The sequence below is a fragment of the Danio aesculapii genome, chromosome 10 (genome assembly GCF_903798145.1).
Source record: "Danio aesculapii chromosome 10, fDanAes4.1, whole genome shotgun sequence".
NCBI classification, from domain to species: Eukaryota; Metazoa; Chordata; class Actinopteri; order Cypriniformes; family Danionidae; genus Danio; species Danio aesculapii.
The window spans coordinates 15,092,883-15,112,011 of record NC_079444.1 but is presented as its reverse complement, the minus strand read 5'-3'; the positions used below and the strand labels follow the sequence as shown (position 1 = coordinate 15,112,011).

Genomic DNA, 19,129 nt, shown 5'->3' with positions numbered 1-19,129 from the left:
CGGTGCTCAAGTCTGCATCGGTGCGTCCTCGATATCAAGAACACAAGTTTTACGCGTCCTCGGTTCTTGCGGTCTTGAGTATTGGAACTGAACTTTGGCAGCTGATGATGACGTTTTAGCAAGACCGCTAAGAACGCATATTGAGAAACAGCCACTGTCAGGTCTCAGCTTTCCAAAGGGGGCAGTGCATGCTATAAACTCTGCAGGGTGCCCAAACTTTTGCAGACGCCTTTTTGTTTGTTAGTTTTCTGTTATTTTGAAAGTGTAAACGTTGGAAATGAAATCTAAATTTTTTGACATTATAAGAATATCTAATCTGTAATTTGATGCCTTTTTGGAGATTTTTCCATATTTCCTTGGCTTCTTTATGCACATTAATACTATTTTTTTTTTTTTTTACCTGAGGTGCCCAAACTTTCGATCCCCACCGTATATGTAATGCACACACCTAAAGACACACAAAAAATTACGAAGATGTTTAATTTTATATTCAGTGCTCAGCATATACAGTACTCAGAGTACACCTCTCACAAAGCTCTCATTTTAAAAAGAATATTTTCTACAGGATTCTTTACAATATTATATTTGTGTATATACATTAGATTAGTCAAGGCCAGACAAGTTTATTTATGTGGCACATACACAATGGTAGTTCAAAGTGATTTACATAAACAGGAAAAAAATAAACAAGTATAATAAAATAAAAACAAGGGATAAACAGTTAAAACATGTTTTAAAGGAATGAAAAAAAAACAAAAGAAAGATGTAATAGTGCGATCTGTTGGATGTCGCACAGTGCTCATTCAGTAAAGGCACAGCTAAACAGATTTTATTTAAGTGTTGATTTAAATGTTACTTTAGTCAGTTTGATTAGTCAGTACTTAAGCCAAATCTGGAGCTAATCTAACAAAAAAAACAAAAACACTTACAACAATGGTCCAAAAATGACAAGTGCTGGTCATATAATTGGAATATTTTCAAAAAGTTGATTTATTTTACTAAATCCATTCAAGAAGTCAAACTTGTATAATGTATATGTTCATTCCACACAGACTGATATATTGCAAGTGTTTCTTTCTTTTAATTTTGGATGACAACTTATGAAAACCCCAAATTCAGTTTCTCAGAAAACTTGTATATTGTGAAAAGGTTCAGTACTGAAGACAGCTGGTGCCTCACTCTAATCAGCTAATTAACGCAAATCAGGGGTGTCCAAACTCGGTCCTGGAGGGCCGGTGTCCTGCAGATTTTAGCTCCAACTTGCCTCAACACACCTGCACGGATGTTTCTAGAAAGCCTAGTAAGTGCTTGATTAGCTAGCCCAGGTGTGTCTGATTGGGGTTGGAACTAAACTTTGCAGGACACCGGCCCTCCAGGACCGAGCTTGGACATGTCTGCTTTAAATGGTCTCTCAGTCTAGGTCTGTAGGCTACACAATCATGGGGAAAATGGCTGACTGGATAGTTGTCCAAAAGACGACCGTTGACACTTTTCACAAGTAGGGCAAGACACAAAATGTTGTTGGAAAAGAGGCTGGCTGTTCACAGGGCTCTGGGTCAAAGCACATTATGTCCTCCAAGCAAAGAAAAGATGTGGTAGAAAAAAAGATTTAAACCAATCGGGGTAACTGCATCCTGAAGAGAATTGTGAAACAAAACCAACACAATCTCATAACTTTAATAATTCGTATGAATTCGTACGATCTAATTTGTACAGTTTAGTGAGATTTGCTCATCCCCCAATGATTGTTGGGTTTAGGGGTGGGGTTAGGTGCCACGCCTCCTTTTTAAAATCATACAGTTTTGTACGACTGAACTTGTACAAATTCAAATGAATCGGCCACTAAACTGCCAAAACGTAAAATACTAATTTTCTCGTGAGATCAGGCTGAACAAAACCCATTCAAAATGTGGGGGAGATTCACAAAGAGTGGACTGCAGCTGGAATCAGTGCTTCAAGAACCACTACGCACAGACGCATGCAAGACATGGGTTTCAGCAGTTGCATTCCTTGTGTCACTCTTTAACAACAGACAGCATTAGAAGCATCTCGCCTGAGCTAAAGACTGAACTGCTGCTGAGTGCTCCAAAGTTATGTCTCCCGATCAAAGTAAATTTTGCATGCAATGTTGCTAAAAGTCCGGTGTAAAGTTTCCACAGTCAGTGATGGTTTGGGGTGCCATGTCATCTGCTGATCCGCTGTTTTCTGAGGTCGGTAGCTCTATACCAGGATGTTTTCGAGCACTTCCTGCTGCTGACCAAGTTTATGGAGATGCAGATTTCATTTTCCAACAGCACTTGGCACCTGCACACAGTGGACCAGTACCTTTGAGAACGATGTTCTTAATTGGCCAGCAAACTCACCTGACTTTAACCCCACTGAAAATATATAGTGTATTGTGAAGAGGAAGCTGTGATATGCCAGACCCAACAATGCAGAAGAGCAACCTGGACTCTTATAACACCTGAGCAGTGCCACAGACTGATCGACTCCATGCCACGCCACATTGCTGCAGTAATTCAGGCAAAAGGAACCCCAACCAAGTATTGAGTGCTGTGCATGCTCATCAGTTTTCAAAAAATCCTTTCTTTGTATTGGTAAAAGTAATATTCAAATTTTCTGAGAAACTGAGTATGGGGTTTTATTAGTTGTCATCAAAATAAAAAGAAATATTTTTCACTTCTTGAATGGATTTAGTGAAATCAATGAGCATATATGAGCAGCACTTGTATATATTAGGGAACAAAAATGTATCCAATTTAGTTGAAATGTTGTAGTTTGTAAATTTAAGCAATATTACACATGAATTTAAATGTATTATCTATCTATTTCTAAAGATGTTCTGTGACTAAAATATTATTTTAATATATTTGTCTGTTTAATAAATCTGTTTTGTTTAAATGCACCAAAATATATGACCTATATTTACAGAGAAATGGACAAAAATATACATTTTCTGGATCCACTCATTTATGCTATGAGTTCTGTATAATTTCTATCACATGCATGTATATTGTTTATGTCTAAATATAAATCCACATGTCAAACAAATGAAAGCATTTGTGTATCTAAAATAAACACACACAGCACATGCACAAGTATTATGTCAAAAACAAACTTTTATTTCAGGGGCATTAATCATGATTAATCATTGCCCAGCATAGTAGGCTAAATATGTATAAATATTGTGCATATATATTATACTGTGTACGAATAAGGGTAGTTTTAGAGCAGGGGTGCCCAAATATTTTCTTTGCTGTGGGCCAAAGGTAAATATATACCAAACTGTATTACAACAAAGTTTCCATGAGTAATTTTCTCATTTATTTATTTTTATTATCTAATGCAATATATTTAAAAAGTATAATGGATTTATTACTATAAAAACATAAACAATTCCATTAATAACACAATGGAATTCAATGCTGAATAAGCTGCTCCACCTTGATTTGCTTGCCGATGTCTTGTGCATTGCCTTCTATACGTCGAGTGACAAAAATCAGATTCAAAACAAACTACAAAACAATAAACAAAAGCTTACATTAAATTAAAAATGTCAATCTCCGTCAAAGACCACCTCCCCATCATTCCCCCTCTCTTTTCAAATGGCATGGTGATCCAAATCAAAGGTTGGAATGGGCCAACTTTGACCAGCGGGCCCTAGTTTGGGCATCTCTGATTTAGAGGTAGGTTAATAGGTAGATATGGGTTCAACAGTATAATCTGTCTGCTTTTTCTCATCCACATGGCCAGGCAAATTACTTCCCGCATTTCCAGGAAATCCTTACCTCATCCATATGAATGTGATCTTCTCTGTTCACACTGGTGTGTGATGATGATGATCAGCTTCACAGCTTATATTTAAAGCAATCAGGCCTTGTTACTTTCATTTCTAGTGGATGTGAAGGTTGTTCTGCTGGTGTGTGCATTTTTCAGTTTCCAATCACAGCTGTTCATACGGTGTAAACCAGCATAATGAAAAAAAAAAAAAATGAAAAAAACAACTGTTATTTTCTGAAGGCTGAAAGTATTTGTTGATGCTGTTCACAGAATAGTGGCTTAGATAATAATAAGCTTTTTGTGTTCATCTAAATTCTATTACTGCTGTTAGACACCTTTGAAAATAACATCAGATTAAAACATGTATATATTTGACATTCACATTGGACTTGGATATTTTTAATACTGCCATGTTAACCATTAAAGCCTACTGTTTCATATTTGTTATGCAACAATATAGTCATGCTTGTGCAATTATACATTAAATCATCATTTTTGTAGTCTCCTGACACATTTCGGTTGTGGTCTGTGCTATTTGTAGTGCATTTCTGTATGTGCATGTGTTGAGAATCTCTGTGTATTCAAACTGATGAAGACGTTTTCTCAGTTTGTTAGTGTTTTTCTATATGCATGTGTTTTCTTAATCTGCAGCATGTTTAATGCAATGTTTTTGACTTTTTTCCAATAAGCGTAAAATTATTTGTACTGGGGCATCATCAGGTGCATTTTACTGGTACATGAAGGCCAGTAAATATATTACTCATATACTCCTATTGTTCAATTGGACAAATTACTGACCTGAGAATTAATAGCTATGTTTTCATCCAAAGAAGTGAATTAAATTAATCTGCGAAACTGGAACATCGCATAAAAGATGTGTGAATAAAGCAGCGTTTCAAAGTGAATAAAATCATTACCTCCTGATTAACTGGCGGCCAAATATCAAAAATAAAAAAACTTAATTTGCTGCGATAGGAGAAGCTGCGTCAATCTTTTCTTCATTGAATAAATGACTTTTACCTCAGAAGACGATGCCGAAACGCAATAAAAGTGTTGTGGTGTTTGAAGGTGTGAGACGCGGAGCACAGATGTAAATCATTAATAATATAATAACACTAATACTGAAATGAATAAGGTGTTTTAGAATGACCAAAACAACATTTCAAATGTTTTACAGTGTGCTCAGCCTGCTGGTTCATCCATTCACACACATTTTTATCATCACATGATCTCTTATAACAAAATCACAAGAGTTTTTTAATGTGCATACTGGAATCTGTTCGGTAAAGGTGTTTTCATCGTAGTTCATGCGCATCTTTTCTTATAGAATAAAAAAGCTTATCCTACTCAGTTAACATACATTTTATGTGCATTTTCAAAATGTATGCGCATCTTGGCGTTTCCATCAATCATTTTTTGTGCGCATTTTCAAAATGGGCAAGAATATGTGGATGGAAACAGATCATTTCTCTGATAATATTTCAACCATGCCTGTTTTCTATTGGCTGAAAAAGCAGAGAACTCACAAATAAATCCCATTTTTGATGTAACCCAGGGCTGGAGTGGGACTCCTTTTCAGCCCTGGAGTTTCAAGCCTTAGACCGGCCCACCTCAGTTCACGACTGACTATATTAAAATAACATCATTTTCAATTCAGTTCCTAATGACAGTCACTTTTTTTTCAAGGAAATAGCTGCTTTAGAACTTCAAATGTTTTTCATAAATATGAGAAGATTAAAGGGGAGCTAAATCTCCAACCACTATTCTTTAAAACATCACAATGTCCTTTCCTGCAATATCTGAATATATATTCTGTGCAAAATTCTTTACATATCCTGTCCTTTGCAACGGTGGTCTCACAAAAAATTTAAGTAAAACATGGACACCTACATAAGTAACCCAAACAGTATTATGTCTTAACACTAAAAAAGAAAAAAAAAAAAGTACTCAGGTGAGATATGAACCCGGGTCAGCGGCATCATAACGCAATGGGGATCATTTAGTAGTGTAATTTGTGAAGTTTTAGGGGGGCTGAATAGAAATATAGAGGGGCTAAAGCAACGGTTTTATAGTTGTACCTAAATGTTTCTGTAAGACATCATTCAGTTGACTTGTCGTGGTCTTCGAAAAACTCTCAGGAAATTTTCTCACAGCTGCTGCGCTCGTCAGGGGGCAGGGAATGGCGAATTTAAACAAAAATGCAGCAATTGCAACAAATTAAGATGAGAGTTAAAAAACATTTGTTATACATTTAAAGGGGACGCGAACACATGTAAATTAGGGAAGTTTAATCCCTGAAACAAGTAAGTATACCGAGGGTAAACACAATTATTGATCTTCAGAAGTCGTTATACCCAAACAGCTCATGGAAAAAAGTAGGTACATGGACTATACGTGCGTATAGCCCCGACTACACCACTGGATTATACACGTTATGGAGGCATGTTAATATGCGCTGTCAATCAATTCAGTGGGCGGGGAAAACCGCACTCCTACATCATGTTGTGGTGGGCCTCAGAAAGGCAGGGATTTTGATCCTATTTTAACGTCAGGATATGTAAAAAAAGAGACTTATTGTGTTTACATCACCCCAATAGGACTGTGGACACACTATATCTGCACACAGTCCTGTCTAAACAGCTTACAAAAGATGATTTTCATCCTAGGAGCCCTTTAAACTACTTATTAAAGCGATTTTGCATGATAGGTACCCTATGCATTTAAATCATCTGACCCCTTTAAGAGTACAATTTGAAATCCCTTCATCAACATTTCTCACAGCAATGAATGAACAATTGGTCTCGAATGCTTATTTTTACTACCTTACAAAGACACAAATGAGATGCAGATGCAATAAACGATTAAATACAGTATTTTATTCACTGAAGCCAACATTGTGTCCCTGATCTTTGTGGACAGGCGTAAGACACGCTCATGCCAACCGATCACAACCAAACAAATTCAGTCTTCAGAACACAGGGCGACAGGCATATTTAACAACATTTACAGGAGAAGTACAGGATCACAGCTAAATGAAAAAAAAAGAGAGAGTTCACTAGATCGAGTTTGGACACCAAACGGCCCAACTGATGGCTAAGGCGCATTAAAACCAGCTGCTCTCCTTCAATACTCACACAATTGCATCTTGAGAGGAGATCATACATTACAGGGTTTGAGAAAGTAAACAGACAAAGATGACATCTGCGTGGACAAAAAGTCAAGATGTATACAATCAAGTTCAGTTCAGGGAAAAATAAACAACACTGTGGCATAACATCATGGTAAACATGAGTAGTTTGCACCCTTGAGAATAAAAGTCATACACAAAGCAAATGTTTCAGTCGAAAATATCATCTTAAGAAAGATAACTGACTCTTAACTGCTTTTAATTATGCAAGTCTGACTACTTTTCATGTTGTTATTGTTTCTTCTTATGATTTCCGTCCTATGCAAAATAATAATGAATGGAATTACTATTTAAAAGTACTACGACGTGCACTGTTAAAGGGTTAGTGCCAGAGTTACGTGTCACAGGAAACTATTTGGTCTGGAGAAGCGTGAACAAACAACATGAAACACTGTAGCACATAAAAGAAGAGTCCATATCTCTTCGCATCGCCATTCATACTGATGACAGTTTTATAGTACTGACTACTATGCGAGTAAATACTGCTCAAAAATAATTTTTGTTCTACACTTTGCAACAAATAAATAAAAATAAACATTATCTAAGTGCTAATTCTGTGTTCAGAACTGGACGAGAAAAATTACGTGTCCTGCGATTTCACAGCAAGAAAAAAAACATGACGCAGCAACAATCTATAAAGTCCATTGAAAGAGCTTGTAATAACACAACGTAGATATGAACGAATTCTTTCCATCTGTCAAATTCTAACAAAAAAAAATAATAATAAAGTGTCCTTAAAAAATATTTCAAGTAAACAAATGTCATTATAGACTTCAGGGACTAATATCTGTAAATGTGAACAGCTTTTCATATAGATTTCTTTTAAAAGCTCAAATGAGTAAATAGATCCACCGTGGACAATCTTTGTTGGTGTGCAATAAACAGCGTAGAACGTTCATATAGTGTTCACGTCATCGGTAATGAAAATGACATCTGAAATTCAAAGTCAGCATCACGAAAAGCAACCTGTTCTAAATTCTTCTACAAACCGTGTCTTCGAACAACCTAAACATGACAGCAAAAACACACACGAGCACGGACAAACTAACACGACTTTACACGAGTGAAAATTGTACCTTCGGCTGTGTACCTTCAATAAAACCAACCATCCATTTGGTTATGCTTGAAAAACCTGTGATATAATGAAGTAACTTATCACTACCCTTTAGAAAGCTCTCTAAAAGAGTCAAAGGAACTAATAAAGTGCACTATAAATACTACTGTCATCTTTACAACAATAATGTTCTGAACTGAGAATTAAAAATTCAAATATATATATATATATATATATAAGATTATAAAATACACAAAAGGAGAATTGGCATTTACACTACTGAAAAAGCAGAAGTATACTCTTTACTTCAACAAACAGATAAAAAAATAGATGGCACAAACTGCACAGTGGATGACGTTAATGTCATCTCGCAGTCTGAAACGCCGTAACTCAGCAAGTACCTCGAAATCATCATTAGAAAATAATCTGTTTAGAGTTTCGGTCCATTGCTGCGACATGCTGGTACGATCCATTAATGCGCGCGAGTAGATGCTATATTGACAATTCGGTGGTTTGTTAGTAGGTGGTTAATAGTGAACTACATCAGCAACGACAACCAAAGGCTTTCGTGACAAATTCCGCATCGTATCCATGCATTAACATCCTGAAGGATCCTCAAAACGATCCTTTCTAGCGTTTCAGCTTATATCTGTTGCTTATTTATATATTAAAATAACAGTTAACGCTCTGTGTGAGACTACTGCGTGATATCTACTTGTGGACGTTTCCACTAACTCGAAGAAAATACTTCTCTTGAAGGAAAAGCAAATTAGGGGAACAGCACAATCAAGAGACAGTCATGTTCTCTGAACAAAATCGCTAGCACTTTATTTTACAGTCACCATGTCCTACACCTAAACCTAACCTTAACCCTATTAAGTCATTTCCTGTGTACTGTAAGTGCACACACTGTAAAATAAAGTGCAACTACGAAATCTGGACACGCTAACAAATAAAAAAAGAAAACCACACTATTTGCTCCACAAGCACCGCCTGGTCAAGGGAGACCTAGAGATGTACAACTTCCAATCAATTGATCAATTGACATTTTACACAAATGTTTTCTGATACAACTGTCGGCAGATAAATAAATTACATCAAAATACAGTCACGCGTGATATACAATGGCTCTCTGAAAGAAAAGCAGAACACTGCCTATGTAACCTTGGGAGTTTCGGGCCGGTAATCCTTCCGCTCGGATGTGTTGCGCTTGACTTTGGCGGCGGCCGGCTGGGAATCCTGGTTGAGAGAAGGGCTGGACTGCGACTTCTTCAGTGCTGCGTCACCGTCCTTCGCCGTCAGCAGCTCTTTCACCCCCTCTTTCAGAAGCTTCACGTACATCTCGTAGCGGTTCTCCTTCAGAAAGAATTCAGAAAATCCATTAGAATCCATTATCATGTCATCACCTGCCATGCAGACGAACGAGATGTGACTTCTAACAATAGCTCTGCTCCAAACCCTCGCTGCCAACACACGCAGTTACTGTACCTTTTAAATCAAATGCCACCTTGTGAGTGACTCATTTAAGGCAAGATACTATGGGTAAAACCACTGTTTGTTCATGCAGAGCCCAATTTTGAACTTGTGGACAAAATAGACAACAGAGTTTATTCAGCCCATAGTGAAAATCTTGTCAAGGTTTACTTACCTTCATGTTGAAGTTTAGCTAACACATTTCTCACTAACTAATGGCTTATTGCCTGCTTACTATTACCATATTGCCTGTTTATTAGTAACTATAAAGTATATTACTATGCATCGCTAATCCAATACCTAAACCTCTTACTAACTATTATTTCTCTATTATACAAACAGATACACACCTTAGTATTTATCAATAAGCAGCAAACTAGTGCTTTATTGAACTTTATTATTTATAAATAGCAGGATTTGTATTTTAAAATAAAGTGTTACCAACATGTATTCAAACACAAATAAACAATTTTCCAATAAAAACACTTTAGCTTTTGAATTTATGAACATGACCAAACATAACATTTATTACAATATTTATTCATCTTTGTTAACGTTAGTTAATGACAATAAAGTTATTAATTGATAGTTCATGTTAACTCACAGTACATTAACTAATGTTAACGAGCAAATTCAATTTTAATAGTGAATTAGTAAGTGTTAAATGATGATTTATTAAATGTGGTGTAAGTATAGTTCATTCTTAGATCATGATTGTAAATACATTAACTAAAATTAACTAATGAAACCATACTCCAAAGCAAGGGTGCTCAACCCTGTTCCCGGAGATCTAGCTTACTGCAGAGTTCAGCTCCAACCTTCATCAAACACACCTGAACCAATTAAATAGGATAATTACAGGCAGGTGTGTTGGATATGGGCTGCAACTGAAGTCTGCAAGAAGGTAGATCCCCAGGAACAGGGTTGGTAACCCTGTGTTCATTATACAAAGTGGTTGTGTCTTTTCTGAAAACAGTAGCATTTAGTTTCGTACACAGACCATTCATTATCATCAGGAGCCACAGGTATTTATTTTTTAGTTTTTATTTTCAGTTTTTTTACTATGAAAGCTATTGTAAATTATAACTTGCATTATATAAATCGCTAACTGTACGTTCACACTGAAAGCGACGAGAGCGTCAAAGTAGTCGGAAGTCACTCATTTTCAATGGGAGCCAGCGGCGAGGAGCGGGCAGTGTTGGCAGATGTAGCTGACTTTTTCCAGCCCAAAAGCTGTCCAAACCCCCCACCCCCCGCCCCCCTACCCCCAAACGCACAAAAAAACCACCCAAAATATTAGATTTATATTTTATTGAATTTTTAATTTATTTAAATTGAAATTAACCTTATTTAACTGTCATAATTTTTAACAATACAACAACCAACACCAGCAGTCACATAACCACAGCATAACCGGATTGCATTGGCACCCTCTCACCCACACACTTACCCACACACAGCTTATTGCTGTGTAGATTACACTACCTAATAGAAGTATATTTTACTTTCAAAATGGGGTATAAATTTATCCCATTTGGCATTTAAATTTTTTTTAAACATAATTAGGTGCTGCTTGTCAATAAGACAACGCTTCTTTGTTGTTCTTGCTGTCAATTGCGGAGAAAAAAAAAAATCAATAAAAGTGTTGCCGCTGTAAGTTGAACTGCAGGTGATATGCATGCACACGAGCTGGAGTCAGATTTGTTTGGGGAGTCAGATTTTGATACAACTTTCCTTCACCTCCTCTTGTGAATGGGCCTATGCGGTTTGTGATTTACACTGGTCACTACTAACTGAATGGAGTGGGAGCACACAGTTATGTTTGTTAAATAAGTTGCATATAAATTTTACGTTTCAAAACCGCCCAAATTTCAGTCAACTTTTTTTTTTAATTCTTTTTTTTTTTATTAATTTTTTTACCCGCACAATCAAATTCAAAATCTGGTAACACTGGTAGCGGCAGGGAGTGTCTTCACCTCGTGTGGGTGTCGATGAGAGGTGAAATCATGTCAACTTTATGGTAATGAGCTATGATGCGGTTCTGCGGCAAGCAATTGGAATGTTGAAGTCCAGCGCTTGAGAAGAATCCAGAGAACACAATCCAGTGAACTTTGGTTTCGACCACAGTTGTTCCCAAGGGTTTGATTATTGTGCATATATATATGTCCAGAGCGAACTTTGACGCTCTCGCCGCCTTCGGTGTGATTGTACAGTAAGGATTATGAGCAAAATATTTTCTTTTATAAAAAGACATCTTGAACTGAAAAGTTTAATTTCGGGGGTGAACTATCCTTTTAAACAGTGTGTTTTTTTCTTTCTGGTGAAATTATGGCTTAATTTATATCCAAAATCAGCTCAGAAAACTTTTAAAATGACAACATAGTACTATGAATAGTATCTGTTATTATTTTCATAACTAAACACAATATTTTTATAAATGTCCGCTGTGTCTTTTCTCCGGTGAGTGTGTTGCAAAGTTTTCTGGGATTCATTAAAGATTCACGTTCACGAGGGTCTTTTATACTTCAGCTGTAAAACACACTGACTGGAATATTGATCCTGTTTCAGGGCCAAAGGACTTTTAATTGTTTTTGATTTTTCACAGAGTTCTTTCTTTCATGAACTGTAACCGAAAGCTCATCAACGTGGAGGTGTGTTATGTAGATGTTCACATATCTGTCCAGTTTATTGGTCAACACACTACAATACCAGTAAGATCATCAGAATTCAATGAATGGGGCTGTCCAATAGCAAGAATAAACTCTACATTTGTATATAAAAGTGTATTTATTTGTTTCTCAGTTTTGTGTTCATCACACCTCCCCTGTGCTTGATGATGAGCCATTTTCCATCTGCTCAACTCGACTCACTCAACACAGCTGCACAGTCTAAACAAAAATGTCAGCATTCATTCAGCCTTATGTTGTTTGGAATCTGTTTGTCTTTGTTTTTCTTCCATGAAACACAGAAGATGATATTTCAAATGAATGTTGGTCCGTTTACTCAACTTTAATTCAGTTTAAAATACTTATATCTTGGCTGCACAGTGGCTCAGTGGTTAGCACTGTAGCCTCACAGCAAGAAGTGATTAGAGTCCCGGATGGATCAGTTGGCATTTCTGTGTGGAGTTTGCATGTTTTGCTGTGTTCGCGTGGGTTTCTTCTGGGTGTTCCGGTTTCCCCTACCGTCCAAAGACATGCGCTATAGGTGAATTGAATAAACTAAATTGGCCATAGTGTATAAGTGTGTGCGAATGCGAGAATGTATGGGTGTTTCACAGTACTTTATCATTTGTGTTTTTATTAAGCGGCAACATCCCGCTCGCTTTCGTGAAGCTATTATGGAAGTAACTTAAATTGCAATTCATCGAAATTCCACTAGGCCTGGCTCCAAAACAGAGCACATTTTTGTTGACCCCAATGTTAAAATGGCCAACTTTACAGCAGAAAAAAAGACGTTTACAGCCTGGTGCATATAGCTAATATTACCCTTCATGACAACTGTGAGGGGGTGAATTTTTCACAACTAATCAGTTTCATTTATATTACATTATATTAAGTCTGCATAATTAAGGGCATGGCTGCTTGAGTGACAGCTAGGTCTCGCTGGTTGCTGCAAGATCAGCTGATTAGCCGCTGAACTCGGCAAATACATTGTATTTTTGTGTTGTTTTATGTGGCTTTACACAGTCAATTGCATTTTGGGATTATTTCTTGTGCTGTGCACTTAATTGTGCTCACAAACCATTCAAGTAGCCTCCAATTCCATGGTGACTGAAATTCTTATATACTTATATACCATCTCTATAAATGTATTTGTTTTATTTAACATAGTTTATCATTTGTAATGTTCTTTAGAACAAAAATGCACTCCAAAATCTAACAGATTTATTAGCTGTAGGTTATAGAAGGGTCATCTGAAATGTTGTACAGTGTTATGCCTATACTTAAAGTATTTGAAACTAATTAGCATTTTCCTCCTGTAGAAAAACGTCATAAGAACAATGCTTTGTGGCTGTATTACAACATTATTTTTAAAAGACTAAACACTTTATTGATATGGTATACAACCAAGCACATGTGGTCAAAACACAAACGAATTGCAGGTAATGAAGTATTAAACATTTCTCCAAAATAAAAGCCTGTCAAAGTAAAATGTTAGCATGCATCTGTAGCTCCGCTTCTTTGCCCATTTCTGGTTAGTCGGTGCGATGACGCGCTAAACAAAATGGCTACGGTTGGCCACCCCACTTGTAGCTTAATTTTCAACCTCTTCAGAAACCTATGGGTGATGTCACAAATACTGCATCCATATTTTTTATTCTATTGTAATAATCAAAACTCTTTAAATAAAGTTGTTTATTTGGAAAATAAAAGGTTTATCTTGGAGACACAAAATTTACCCGCAATTCTATGCAACTTTTTTTTTTATTCAGGGCCACTAGTAAACAATTTTACATAATTTTTAAAATTAAATGCACTAAATTCAATACACAGTATACATTTTTTGTTCTCTCATCAACGCAATTTTGACGCTTGAAGACAAGTCAGGTGTGACTTATTTTGCATGCAATAAAATGCTTTTTTTTTCTAAATTCATCTTGTTCAATGTTACAGCCTCTCGTATAGGAGTGCTGTTTTATTCTCTTTCTCTGACCTTAACTATCAATCACAGCCAGAGAATGAAACGGCCTCTGCAAACGCATCTCCATCAATTCTATGCCAGTTCATCCTTGACAGTTCAGATGAGGAAACGTCAAAGACTATGAATGTGAGTCCCTGTGTGTCAGCAAATGCCGGAGCGAGAGGAAAAATAAGGCCAAGGTAAACCCGAGCGAACAACACACTACTTGACTGTGTCTCTTGCATCATAAAAAGGCAACAATGCCTACCTCAAATTCCAGGTAGTGCTCTTTCAAACGGTACTCATCGATCTCTTTGGCTTTGACCTTCTTGTCTGGAGGGTAGGATCTGTGCTCAGCTAACTCTGTAGAGACGTGCTTCAGCTTGGCCTCGTGGGACTTCAGCTGCTCTTCCTGTAACACAAACATGCACGTCGAATGGTCACCAGTTATTAGAGACCTCAGAAAAACAAACAAACACCTGACCCATCTAAGACTAGTGCTGCTTGATTATGGAAAAATCATGATCATGATTATTTTTTCAATGTATTTTGTTGTTTGGTTAATAAATAATAAAAACAATTGGCAGCAGGAATATAGCCACTGTTACTTTAAGAGTCACACAGATCTGATGTACGGTTACATGTGCATTTCATTCTACTCTGTTGAATAATGACAACAAACAACATTGCCACATTTAGACCCCCCCCCCTTTTTTTTTTACATGTATTTGATCATTTAGATGCACAGCTTGAGCTAAAACATTATTTAAAAGTTCCCTTTTGCACTTTTACAAACATTAATAAATTTGTTACAATTCATTATATCAATCCAGTCCCATGCTGAAAACACCATGTTACATTGCTTTGCAGAGGTATGAGGTACACTACCTGACAAAACTCTTGCCGCCTATCCAAGTTTTAGGAACAACAATTAATAACTTGACTTCTAGTTGATCAGTTGGTATCAGAAGTGGCTTATATGACAGGCAAAGGCCTCTAGATTACACTTATTTTACCTAAATAAAATATGATCATGCCTTGATTTTTAATTATTTAATTATAACAGTAAGGTCTGAGTTTGCTTAGACAAAATTATTGTCACTTAACAGAAATATTGTACTGTACAGTATAGAATATAAAGTCATGGTGCAGCGTAAAAAGAATGAAAATTGTGTATAACTGCCATGAGCTTGGACGACTGCATCCATACATCTTTGCAATGACTCAAATAACGTATTAATAAAGTCATCTGGAATGGCAAAGAAAGTGTTCTTGCAGGACTCACAGAGTTCATCAAAATTATTTGGATTCATCTTGAGTGCCTCCTCCATCTTACCCCAGACATGCTCAATAATGTTTAAGTCTGGTGACTGGGCTGGCCAATCCTGGAGCACCTTGACCTTCTTTGCTTTCAGGAACTTTGATGTGGAGGCTGAAGTATTAGAAGGAGTGCTATACTGCTGAAGAATTTGCCCTCTCCTGAGGTTTCTAATGTAATGGGCAGCACAATTGTCTTGATACCTCAGACTATTGATGTTACCATCCACTCTGCAGATCTGTTGCATGCCCTCATACTGAATGTAACCTCAAACCATGATTTCTGTGAGAATCTTGGGTCCATGCAGGTTCCAATAGGTCTTCTGCAGTATTTGTGATGATTGGGATGCAGTTCAACAGATGATTCATTGGAAAAATCTACCTTCTGCATTTTTCCAAATGATCAACTTGAAGTCTAACTATTATTTGTTGCTCTCACATCTGGGATCTACAACAAGACCTTTGGTAGTGTACATTATAATCTGAACGGCATCTATGCTCATGTTAGTCTGCTTTTCCCTATCCCAAGGTGTCCATAATCCTGGACTAGGCCGTATACTGAGCAGATGCTGTGTTGGTCATGGAGGAGTGGAAAGCATGAGACTGATTTCTGAAAGAACCCAGTGACAGACGAGTCTCCACATTGATCCTGTGGGCCAGCCTGAACATCTTCGACCTACCCACACCTGCAGCTTCTCCAAGATGGATGGCCAGCGTTCTCCAGCCTCCGGTGCCTAGACTGCAGCTCTGCACAAGAAGTTTGGCCAGAGGAGAAATGGTCATGACTAACTGAGCCTGGTTTCTCTCAGGGTTTCTTCCCTTCACTTTCGTCAATTGGTAAAGTTTTGTTCCTGGCCACTGGCTTGGTTGGTTTGGGACTTGTGGAGCTGCGCATTGATGAATTTGCTCTTCAGTGTTTGGACTTTTAGCAGTGCAAATTAAACCACACTGAACTGAACTTCAACTCTGAAAACTGGACTAACACAGTTTCAATTTACTAGAACTTTAAGCTGCTTTGACACAATCTACATAGTAAAAGCGCTATAGAAATAAAGATGAATTGAATATAAATGTGGACTGCGGGAAAGGAGGGTAGTATATATTATTGTTGTTTCATAATAGTTGGAGGCCAAAATCGAAATAGAAGTTTAATTAATTGCACAGCCCTACCTGAGACATTCGAGTGGTGGTCGCCGGCAGCAGTGGACGGCTGAATTTCTTCTGAGAGCCAATGGCAGCAGGGAAAGATGGGGCAGAAAACATGGCCGCCACCGAGTTGATTATTCTAATCCAAGACTCCATTTCCTCAGGGCTCCTGCAGAAAAGAGATTTTATAAGTTCAAATGAGGAGGCCAAAGGAGGAGTTGTGCAAACTCACAGGATGAGATCAGTCATCCTTAAGAAAGAAATAAAAGGTCTGCAGTCAGACCAATTGAAGAGATAAATGAGCTTTAATTGAGCTTGAACTGAAGCATGAAATTAGATTTGGAGTCGGAAACAGCGTTTCAGGCCTGTTCCTCTGCTTTAGATGTGCTGGTGTCTGCGAGCAGCTCTTACTGGGCCTGGAAGAGGAAAACTCTCCAGTCAGCAGTCTTGAGCTTGAGGACATTGGGCTTCTTCTCGTAGTCCATAGCCTTGATGGCGAGAGCGTGATGCACACTGATGGCGTTCTTCAGATCGTCCTCTGATAGGGCCTTCTCCGGCTTATACTCATCCTGCAAAAACAAACACACACAGGATGCACGGTGAACAATGGCTGAGGAATTTAACATTTATATCATTTCAAAAGTTCACACTTAGCTGTTGATTGATTATAAAGCTTGTTTGGCATGCTGTCCCGGGAGAGAGCCCTGAGCTCAAAAGATCCTCGAGCCCTGGGCTCCCTCTTGTTTGCAGGGCGAGAGAGGACATTGAGCTCCGGTAGATCTCAAGTACTCCCTTGCTTATTTGTAGCTAATGATGAATTGCTTTATGAGGGAAAAATGCTATAGGCTAGGAACTTGACTAGCGTGTAGACTGGATGTCTGTACCGGCAAGTACAACGTGACATCTTTGAGCTTTCAGCTTTAATTCATGATAAAGACTTCCTGGTCTTTCCAGAGAGCCAATCAGTGCACTATATTGTGTATGAGGTGCATCTTCATTAATATGCATGATAGCTTCGAAGACAGAGAGACGCCACATTGTATTGCCAACCGTAATTAAAACAAGTGGAAGAAGAATTGTACATTTATAAATGTGCTGCAGTGAAGGTTTTGTTTTAATTTCCCCGCTATGAGAGCACAGCTGGACTCATGTGTGGATTACAGTGATCTGCTAACATGCAACAAAAATACATATGTAAGGAACATTTTTTACACGAGAGCTTTTCGTATCTGAAAATGGTGAAATTCAGATTTGACCAACGCGAGCACGGGGAGAACACGCAAACTTCACACAGAAATGCCAACCAGCCCAGCAAGGACCAGAACCAGCAATGTTCTCGCTGTGAGGCAACAGTGCTAACCACTGGGCCACTGTGCAGCCCAATCTATAAAAAAGGGGGAGGAATAGGGGAGGAAGAAGAAATTCTTCAAGACGAAGATGGCTGTGGTATAAAGACTATGGTAATTTAAAGGGACGTAGCATTTGTCTGATTGGAGAATCATTTATTAGTTAATGCAGGACCAGCTGTGGTCAATCATAAGCACGTGATTCTCTCGAAATTAGTTTAGAAATAAACTTCACTTTATATCATTTAACACTAGAACCATTAGAACAGGCACAGCGGTCACTCTGACTGTTCATACATAACTGAAGTGAATTGAATTAGTCACATTAAATTTATATTCGAAATAATGAGGATTAAGCTTTGAATGTCTTTTATTATACTTCATGAAGTAATTACCATAAAAATAAGAGTTATTAGACTGCCCCAGGAGGTGCGTACCTCACTTTGTCTGGCAAGTAAGAGAGCTAAGTTTTTCACCACAGCGAACATGAGCTGTTTTTAAAAGTTTTAAAAAGTTTTATTTTTGCTCTCAGTGCTGGTAATTATTAAATTGCATTATATAAATCACAAAGGACAACTGTTTCAGCTAAAAATTGTCTTCACCTTCATCTTTGATGAAAAGGAACCAGAGATATTATCAAAATATTCTATGTGACTTCATTGGTGTGTGTTTACCACAGGCAGTTCAACATATTGACATTAGAATTAGCAGCGTAATGCCTCTTTCACACTAGCAGCGACTTTGTAGCTGCCTGTCATTCTGGGTGGTGACCTGTTATAAACGCAGGTCTGTGTAGGTATATGCAGGGATGGGCAAAAATACATTGAAATGTATTTTAAAATAAAATACCAAAAACCTCCATTTTACATGCATCAAAATAAAATACTGTATTTTGAAAATACTACCAAATATATATATTTTTTAAAAAGCATCAAATTTCTTCGCAAACCTTCTATCAATAGGCCTATTCGATCAATCCCTTCACTATTAAACTGACATAGAGAAGTAAACAGTATATAATATCAATGATTGTGGACTTGCTCCCAAATATACCCATGCCATTTGTCTGTTAGTTTCTTTATGTGTGTTGCATAATTTCCATCAATACTCCAATCATTGACCAACCTCCTCAATATTAGTCAATTTTCTGTTCTGATCTCAAGCCAAACTGAGAAAGCACCAATCTAAGACTGCATTTTTATG

At 37.4% G+C, this 19,129-nt stretch overlaps 1 protein-coding gene across 5 annotated transcripts in view; it reads right to left on the bottom strand.

Moving 5' to 3' along the window:
• Positions 1 to 6,636: 6,636 nt before the first annotated feature.
• The window catches only part of psd3l (pleckstrin and Sec7 domain containing 3, like), a 192,911-nt gene continuing 180,418 nt past the window's right edge, over positions 6,637 to 19,129 (bottom strand). For all 5 annotated transcript variants that reach the window (XM_056466945.1, XM_056466946.1, XM_056466948.1 and 2 more), the window contains 4 exons: positions 16,992 to 17,149; positions 16,605 to 16,749; positions 14,386 to 14,529; positions 6,637 to 9,377 (listed from right to left, as the gene is read on the bottom strand). In XM_056466945.1, the coding sequence (XP_056322920.1) occupies positions 9,177 to 9,377; positions 14,386 to 14,529; positions 16,605 to 16,749; positions 16,992 to 17,149 (648 nt within the window). In that variant the 3' untranslated portion in view covers positions 6,637 to 9,176. The remainder of the gene's footprint in view (positions 9,378 to 14,385; positions 14,530 to 16,604; positions 16,750 to 16,991; positions 17,150 to 19,129) is intronic.